The sequence below is a fragment of the Acyrthosiphon pisum genome, chromosome A2 (genome assembly GCF_005508785.2).
Source record: "Acyrthosiphon pisum isolate AL4f chromosome A2, pea_aphid_22Mar2018_4r6ur, whole genome shotgun sequence".
Taxonomy (NCBI): domain Eukaryota; kingdom Metazoa; phylum Arthropoda; class Insecta; order Hemiptera; family Aphididae; genus Acyrthosiphon; species Acyrthosiphon pisum.
Genome location: NC_042495.1, coordinates 68,529,567 through 68,538,740, shown reverse-complemented (window position 1 = coordinate 68,538,740; position 9,174 = coordinate 68,529,567). Strand labels below are relative to the sequence as shown.

Below are 9,174 nucleotides of genomic sequence, written 5' to 3'. Positions count from 1 at the left end.
CATTCATAAAAATATAATACAAGGTATACACGATATACCTATTAATTTAACGCTTTAATATACAATCTACAATTAATATTAATTAATAGACAAATATAAAATCTCAGTATAATACTCATATGCAATTTGTCAAGTTAGAGACCTACCTACTAATAGTTAAACAAATACTTTTTTCCAAGTTCAATAACATTAACACCAATAACTTAAATTAAAATTATTAACCACGACCACTCATTAAATAATATAAGACTATTTAAAGATTCAGGAAAAAAGCCAATCCAACCAGTGGTGGTTAGTGTCTTGTATATCATGGTATATTAGAGTGAGAAGCCGAAAGGGGTTTAAGTGTTCAGTCATTCTGTTGCCTACTTGCCTGTTTGTATTTTGGCGAAACCTTATTTATACATTTTCAGAAGTTAGAACTATAAAATAATATTTTAGAAATAACATTTAAATTAGGTAGATAGTACATTAGTACATTCCGATGATATATTGGTAATTGGAATTTTGAGTAGACCACTAGAATGAAAAAAGTATTTAGTATATTTTATTCTAGGTTAAAAATACAAGTAAAAAGTATTTTTTAAGTATTTAGAATACATTGGTCAAAAAGTATTTGAAATTCAAAAAAGTATTTGAATACTTAACAAGAATGTCATCATAACCATTACGATTTAAAAAAACAGTGATTCAAAAACTATATTAAATTGAAAATTTGAAAACCGTAGTTTTCAGAACACAGTTTTTTTAAAACGTAACGGTTTTATCAACTGTAGCCGACTAGGCTACTAGCGTCTTTAAATGTACCTAGGTATTTCATAATAACTATAGGTACTCCCTTTTTTTATTAAAAGTTAAAGAGAAATGAGAATTGATATTAAATTTTATTAGTGTATTACCTAATGTTTGATAAAAATTACTATTATAATTACCATGAATATATAAATATAATATACTTATTGTGTATCTATATTTAATAACAATACGTAATTATATTTAGGTATCTATCAAGTCATAAAAATCGGTTGAGATATTATTCTGCAAATTATTTAACCTTAAACCTGTGATAATAAAACCGCCAATATTTGATTGATAACATCAAACCCATGTGGACTCATAATCCTTATTATTATTTAATATTTATTATTGTTGAGACAGCGTCAGGCGTTCCGTTTATGTCGATAAAGTACCTAGGTACTTATATATAGTTCTATTCAAACTATCAACATCAATATTTAATACCTTAGGTACCTAAGTATATATAATATTTTACAATTTTACCCTTAAGTTCTTTTTGAATTTTCTCGAGTTTGTTGTTGAAATACAATTTGTTATTATGTATTGTCATGTTGTCATTACCATCATCATCATCAGTTATATTCCATATGCCAGTGGGTGAGTTCATTATTGTCACATTATTTTCTGAATCAGATATTATTAAACATTTAAACAAAATTAGGTATATTGTTTAAAACTCAGTAAAATTTATATTTAATGTTAATTTGGGCTCAAAATGATAATAGGTATACCTACCTATTATAAATAAAAGTATAATTATTAAGTAAGTACTACTACATAGTCTATCTCAAATAATAGCCAATAGGTACCTATAACCTAGGAAGGCCAAACAGATTTTCAGCAGACTAATATTATATAATTATAATTTGTACTTTAGAGTTATTAGGTACAAAAAATTATTCAAATCTTTTTATTTTCCATTTACTAATCGTCTATATTATACCTAATAATACTAATTTTGTACTTAAATTATTTAAACTTAAATTTAACTGGGCCCAGGAATTCTAAATTACATTAATACTATGTAATGAACAAGTATATAAATAGTGTATCTATATAAAACAAAACCTGAAATCCTCAATTATTCATAAAATACTTAATATAAACCGAACATTTTTATATTTAGTTTAAATAATTTAATAATACATAATAAATTAATGATAATATCACATAGCCATAGTTGCCAATTCTTAAGACCAATAAAAAAAGAGATTATTCTTGCCTTGCGCAAAATAAATTATAGGTAGTCAGGCCAAAATACAATCTACATACATTTAAGTACATATGCATAAGCATACCTCAAATGAAACCACTGACCTATAATATAAAAATGTATACTCAGGTATAAACTTATATAATATATAAGTTAGGTACCAGAATTAAATATATATTTTTCATACCACTAAGAGATAATTTTTGAGGTGATTTGATTGATCCACATAACAAATTTGGTGTGTAATTTATTCTACTATTCTCTTTTCTCATCCGTTCATCAAATAATTTGACTGGCGATTTTCTTTTGCCTATTTTTGATACATTATATTATTAAAGACATAATTATTTACTTAAAGTACCTAGGTACCCAAATTTTTAACTAGTTTTTCATACCGTTAAGTTGTTGAGGAGTATATGTCATGTCCGCATCCGAATCATCAATATCTGTAACATCTAATATTGCATTGGATAAGTACTTATAAAATAATTAACTAAGTTTATCATTGTATTACCAGATCCCTCTATAAGCTTGGGAGGACTTAGTGCTTTCTGCGGGACGGCCTCTAATATTTTGTCTTTTTTAGTCCTTTGAATAGAATTCTTTAAACAATTTTCATCATCAAATTGTTTTCTGAATCTGTCCTTCCTGGTTTCTTTTCTTTCGTTTGATGATGACAAGTCATCTGTATAAGTTGCTTTAGTAGCTTTCATTTTAGCTTCTTTTAAACTTACTATAAAATTAGGTAGAATTTAAAAATATTTTTCATATTGGTATTTGTCAATAATTAGTAATTAATTGTTATATATTATATACTAATCCATATTCTTTAATAACATTAAATTATTTAAAAATGTTATTACAATTAAGACAATGAAAAAAAATGTAGATATAATAATATAATATTGTGTTTAACTAAAACATTATTACTTACTAATATCTGTTTTCAAAACCCGGACACTATACCAGTTGTATTCATATGTATTTGGATGCATCATTTTTTCAATCCGTTTTTGTGGGTTGAAATTTGATTTTGGCCACGCACACTTAATGCCATCTTTTGATAGCCAATTACTAGGAACAGCCTCAACAACATTTTCATTTTTAAATACAACGACAGAAAACGTCATTTTTCTATAGGTCCTATTTCACTAAAATTGCATTTAAATTAGAAATAATTATATGGATACCTTTTCTTAATCATATTTTATTTAAATTATAATAGGTATATTATATTATTAAATACAGTATAGGTATATTATATTATTAAATACAGTATAAGTATAATATTATATTATTAAATACAGTATAGCTGGTATATATGCATATAATTATTATTTTTTAAATACCTATAAAACCAAAAATGTATTAACAACTAATTAGGTAGGTACAATTACTATAAGAACAAATAATAATAATTTTTAATTTAATATTCTGAATGTATAATTGGTAATGCTATGTTTTGGCCATCTTTTTCTAGCAGCATTACTTTTTTTTTAACATGTTTTAGAGGAATCCAAATCAGCTCATTTGATAAACTTTTAACTATGTATATATCTAAAATAGTTGATCTTAATGGTTGTTCATAGAATGGTATTTTAATTAAGTATAATTTTCCAATTAAAACCACTTCATTTGTGTTCATTGTATGCCCTATATTAAGAACTTCCATAATATTATTGTCTTTGGTCAATATAAAGCGATCAGCTGTAGACATTGTCTTAATTTTCATATTTTTGAAATGTACAGTTCTGTATTGTTGTGATGTCAAATCATCTAATAAAGGTCCATTTGAGTGTTCTTTTTTTAAAGTGATTTCTGTAGTTTCATTTTTATATTGAAAATGTTTATGTTCATTTTGTTCATAATGCCTTTTAATGATTTGTTGAAGTGGTTTATCTGATTTTCTTATCATTTTTTTCAGTGATTTCATGAAGTTTTCAAAAGGGAAAGTACTTATATTATCCAGGGAACCAAAATTGATGTAGTCGTCAGCAATATGTAGAAGGCCATGAACGTTATGGGAAATAAGATGTTTTCCATAAATTATTTCAAAATTTTTTACAAAATATTTAAGTAAATCTCTTGCATAATTGATGTACTTTATTTCCATATTACTACTCAATAGTATAGTCATAGCAATATTTAGTGACATAAAGTGTTTATAACATTCATCTTTAATACAACCTTTGAAAACAATTTGCCCTGTGTACAATAGAATTTGCCTAAATTCAGTGGCCTTGAATCTTGCTAATTCATTCAAAGGTCTTGGCTTACGTGCGAATTCACAAGGTATACTTGATTTCAAAGATATAAATTGTTCTGATATTTTTTTTGATACTGAACTTTGTATTCTTACATTTAAAGGACCTCTATCAAGCCATAAATGGATTAACTTTTTCATTATGCCAAGACAAACAAGATGCATATAGTCCAGTGCAAATGTATCCACAATATTAATATTTGGTAAATCAGATAATATAGAAATTATATTTCCAGTATGATGTTCTTCATATTTTCTGGATACATAGTCATTATGTGTACGTTTTATTAAACTACTATTGGTATATGGAAAGCATGTTCGATTTCTCAAGTATTCACCTTCTTCCAAACACCGTGTACATGAATCAAAGCCTGCATGTCCTTTTATTTTAAGTATAAATGATTTTGCTGGGGAATCTAAAGAAAATCCATCTATTATCACTTTCATATCTAATCCATTTATAACTATACCATTTGTTAATAACAATTTGGCTTCTGACACAAATTGTTGTAAATAGTCATTTGAATCATGCGGCTTCTGGTAGCCCCAGTAAATTCCAATTGGAAACACTGAGTTTCGATTAGGGCGTATGTATCCTAAAATTGGCCATAACTGGCTTGAACTACTTTTTGCGATTGGTAAACCATCAATGCCAATAACAATTTTAATAATATCAATATTACTTGTGGAATTTATTTTAAAATGATTTTGAATTGCATTACTCAAGCCAAAATGATAATATTGACCCGGTTCTACTGTAGTCAAACTTTCTGTCTCGTTTATTGTTCTTGTTTGCAGTATAGTACGAGAATCCTTGGGGAGTTGTGATAACACTGGCACTTTTCTTAAAACGTTCAATAAACCATCCAAAGCATTTCGGCAAATATTAAAGTCTGTTACCCATTTGACTAAATTATATTTAAATTCATCAAGAACATCAGTTGGTTTATTTGATATGGGAAATATATTTTCAGAAACCTAAAATATATAATGTAAACCCTTATAAATTATAATGTTTACAAACAATTAATAAACAATATGATGTTTTTATACATTGTATAATGTGTGATCAGGCGTCAACTGAGGACTATCACTTAAAACTTCTTGAGCACTGTATTCAGGAATAATTTCATTATTTAGTGTTTCTTCTGTATTGATATCTATTTGCATTTCATAATCTGGTCTAAATTGTACTACTTTAGTGTCAAATCCAACTATAGAGTCTAGCTCTTCCTTAATACGCCTCTGTCTTGTTCGTTTACTCGCCATAATTCCTATGTTAATTCTCATAATAAGTTATACCCATAATATATAAATAATAATAATAATACTAATATTATAGGTACCTATAACTTTTATTTTCATGTTCAAATTTAAAAATAAAAAATAAAAATATCAATATCCATTGTTGTTACTAATGTAGGCAAACAAAATATGTAGCTCAAAATTTATTATAAATAATTACAGGGCAAGTCTAAGTAAATTTGATAGATTATATAGAATTTTATATTCATGTCAATATTAACCATAACATCATTGTTTATCACCCTATTGTTCTCATAATTAATTATGTTGTTCATCTCACTTTATATTTATTATTTAATATTTATAATATTTTATATATTATTTTATGTTGTCTCTTCTTGCTTAAAACCTATTACTATAATACAATATTACTTGTTACTTATATGTAGACACTATACTGTCATTTTATTATATTTAATGTAGTTGGAAATTTTTTCCTTGAATAAAGAATTATTATTATGATTATTAATTATAGCTGTTAATATAAAAATAATAATTTTTTGAATATACAATCTACCTACTTATGAATTTAAAACTATAATAATATATAAATTTAAATCTAATTAAAAACTAATTTGTTGGTCTGGTTGTACTCAATTGTTGGAAGTAACCATATATAATAAATATATTAAATATACTTACATAAGTTATTAATTATTATATAGTGAAATGAAAACAAATTATAAAAATATTAGTTGGAAAATAAAATAATACATCCATAATAAGATTTTACTACTCTATACTTAATCATTTACATTTTACATTTATAGATATCTGCAGACTACTAATTTTAGTAGCTGATTTAAATCTAACATATTATTAATTAATCAATACAATATAATAATATACATTGATTACTTGTAGGTAATAGTAATCAATATAGAATTGCAAATTTGTTGTGATTAGTATAAAATACTATTTAACATTTATTTTTAATGAACAATATAATAGTGATTTAATATAAAGTTGTTTTTAAACTTAATTAATTACATTTTATGTAATTAGGTACATTAATAAATATTATATAATATTATACTTACAGAAATGTTTTACGTAGGCCACAAACAATTTGTTTTCACTTTCAGTATAAGAAATGGAGATAAAGACAGTTAAAGTACATACACTTAAAAAAGTAACGAACGGGCAAAAATAACCACCTTTGTCTCGAGTTCTGGACCAATTACGAACAAGTGCTAACTGCGAACTTTAAATAAAAAAGACGTAGTCACAGGAATGAACATGTAAGATTATATCGTAAACACCACACCGCGGTTTTTGCAGGCATATCTTCTGATATGCGATTGGTTCTTGACAGTTGACAGATTCTGCGAAAATCTGCGATTAAGTTTCCATTAACCAGAGTCCAGCTGATTAAACCTTTATGCGCGTCTTTGTCTGACGGCCCGCGTTCGTGGCCGTTCGAAAATTCTTAAAACGACCTAGGTACTTTATTCTTACAGTGTTTACTAAATTTAAGTATACTTATTATACCTAATAACTTATAAGTATAATGCTTACTTCATAATAAATTATTGCACATTTTAATTTTTGCTAAATTATTAGTAAAATACTATAAAGTATTAACTATATTGATTAAATTATTATATAGTTCCAATTTCCTAATAATGCTTGATATAATTGCGTATTATGGTAATATAATAATACGATTATATAATAGCGTGTTTAATGTTTTTAGAAATTATAGTAGGTACCTAATAATTGTATAGACGGATTCTTATAGTCCTTACCAGTTCGATAATAATTATATTTTATTAATACGTATTATAAATTATAATATGCCTATCTATTTATATATATATATATATAATTCTATAGTATTCTACAGTCTACTGTACGTGCGTTCATTGGCGTGCGCAGACTTACATTTCTGGTCGAGCCTAGACAATATTATAGTGCCCTAATATTTGGACAGCGCCCCTAATTTTTTTTTAACACACCAACATACATGTTGATAATATATTATAACCTATTAATGTCTATAGTACTATATAGTTATTGTATTTGTATAAAGGTATAATGTTTTTTTTTAGATTGATAAAATGTATGTAGCGGTTAGGTATTATAGGTAGGTACACACAAATATTTTTGATTTTTTTATACTTTCATGACAAACAAAATTTTCATGATCTCCTCGAACATATTATTATAATATAAGCATTATAATAAAATATTTAAATATATACGCACATTTTACAATGCCCCTAAAAAGTTTCGAGCCTGGGCTTGACCGGCTCGCCCCGTGCGCACGCCTATGCGTGCGTTGTCCTGAACTCCTCCTAAACGGTTGGACCGATTTGAATGAATTTTTTTGTGTGGGTTTGGGTGACGCCCAGGATGGTTTAGATTCACAAATCATCCCCCTAGGTCCAACCAGGGGATGTGCTCAAACGGAGATTTAGAGATTTACGGTGGAAATTTTTGTTTATAAATGGTTGTCATGTGTTTTAACTTTTAAAGCTATTATAATAATAATTATTGGTTGCCGTGAAATCAGCGTATTTATAATTAATGTATAAATATATATATAGTGTAACTAATTAAAAGTCTATGCACGCAACAAATCAAATGTTCGCACATTGTCCGCGATCCAACGCGTAGTCGGATTGCTTACCAGGGTGGCTGAGTTGCACTCCAAAGGAGTGAACAATCACAATTATATCTTTACGGGCAACGATATAAGTGCGCAGGATATCGCAGCTTATATATATATATATATATAATTATATAATTCATCTTCTTCATTTTTAAAATGCATTGGAAATATATTTTGAATAATATTTTCATCAATTATAATAATAATATCATTAAGACATATATTTGTTGATAATCTTAAAATATTTTCTAGAAACGTTTTCAACTCTTTTTGAAAATATTTCAAAAATGATATTAAATAAAATATATCTTTAAAATGTTTTTAAATTATTTTCAAAGAAATGTTTTCCTTATGATGATTTAAATATATTTTTAAAATGCCATCATCATACAGAATGCTATGTGGGTATGATATGATGATAGTCACAGAACTTTATGATTTTAAAGATTAATAGGTAGGTGAATGGGAAAAAAATAAACAATGTGAATTTGCTTGATAGAGAGATGACTAGTTCAGACAGTCATAATGAATGCTGAGATAATCCAACATACATATACTGTATACGCATATACGCACAACCATGAGCACTCCCTTGGACAGTAGTGTGAGAGTATCGTGAAGTTGACTGGCGTGGACCTTGTGCATGGGTCTTCTTCTGAAAGGTACTGCTGACGAGTCTATTCTGTAGGGTCCTTATATAATGTGGCTCTGGTGTACGTGATGTTTTTTTTCTTATTTTAGGCGGTGCGACAAAGGTGTCACTGGTATATTATTGTTTTGTTTTGACCGAACGTCTTGATTGGAAAATTGTCGAGGGGGTCTCGTACAATATGATATATATGTGTATATTATATACGTAAAAATGCATTTATGGTTTTATAATATACGGTGTCATCTGGCGCCGCTGATAATTGATTATGTTGTTTTTCTTAAATATCTGAACGGAGAGGTGTTGAATATTGTTTATGTGTTGCACGTGTC

At 27.0% G+C, this 9,174-nt stretch overlaps 1 protein-coding gene across 1 annotated transcript; it reads right to left on the bottom strand.

Annotated features, from left to right (window-relative positions):
- Window positions 1-1,006: 1,006 nt before the first annotated feature.
- On the bottom strand, window positions 1,007-7,125 carry LOC115034239. The gene is made up of 6 exons (XM_029490413.1): window positions 6,620-7,125; window positions 2,946-3,162; window positions 2,526-2,744; window positions 2,407-2,466; window positions 2,199-2,321; window positions 1,007-1,422 (listed from the first exon to the last, which is right to left on the bottom strand). The coding sequence occupies exons 2-6, from the start codon at window positions 3,139-3,141 to the stop codon at window positions 1,244-1,246; spliced, it is 777 nt and encodes a 258-aa protein (XP_029346273.1). The 5' UTR covers window positions 3,142-3,162; window positions 6,620-7,125; the 3' UTR covers window positions 1,007-1,243.
- Between the last annotated feature and the right edge of the window lie 2,049 nt (window positions 7,126-9,174).

Bases quoted from the DNA above. Each gene is read 5' to 3' on its own strand.
- LOC115034239 (XM_029490413.1), bottom strand. From the start codon at position 3,141: ATGACGTTTTCTGTCGTTGTATTTAAAAATGAAAATGTTGTTGAGGCT. The intron at 2,467-2,525 runs GTAATACAATGA...ATGCAATATTAG, and splicing joins CAAGCTTATAGAGGGATCTG to ATGTTACAGATATTGATGAT. The intron at 2,322-2,406 runs GTATGAAAAACT...TATCAAAAATAG, and splicing joins TACTCCTCAACAACTTAACG to GCAAAAGAAAATCGCCAGTC.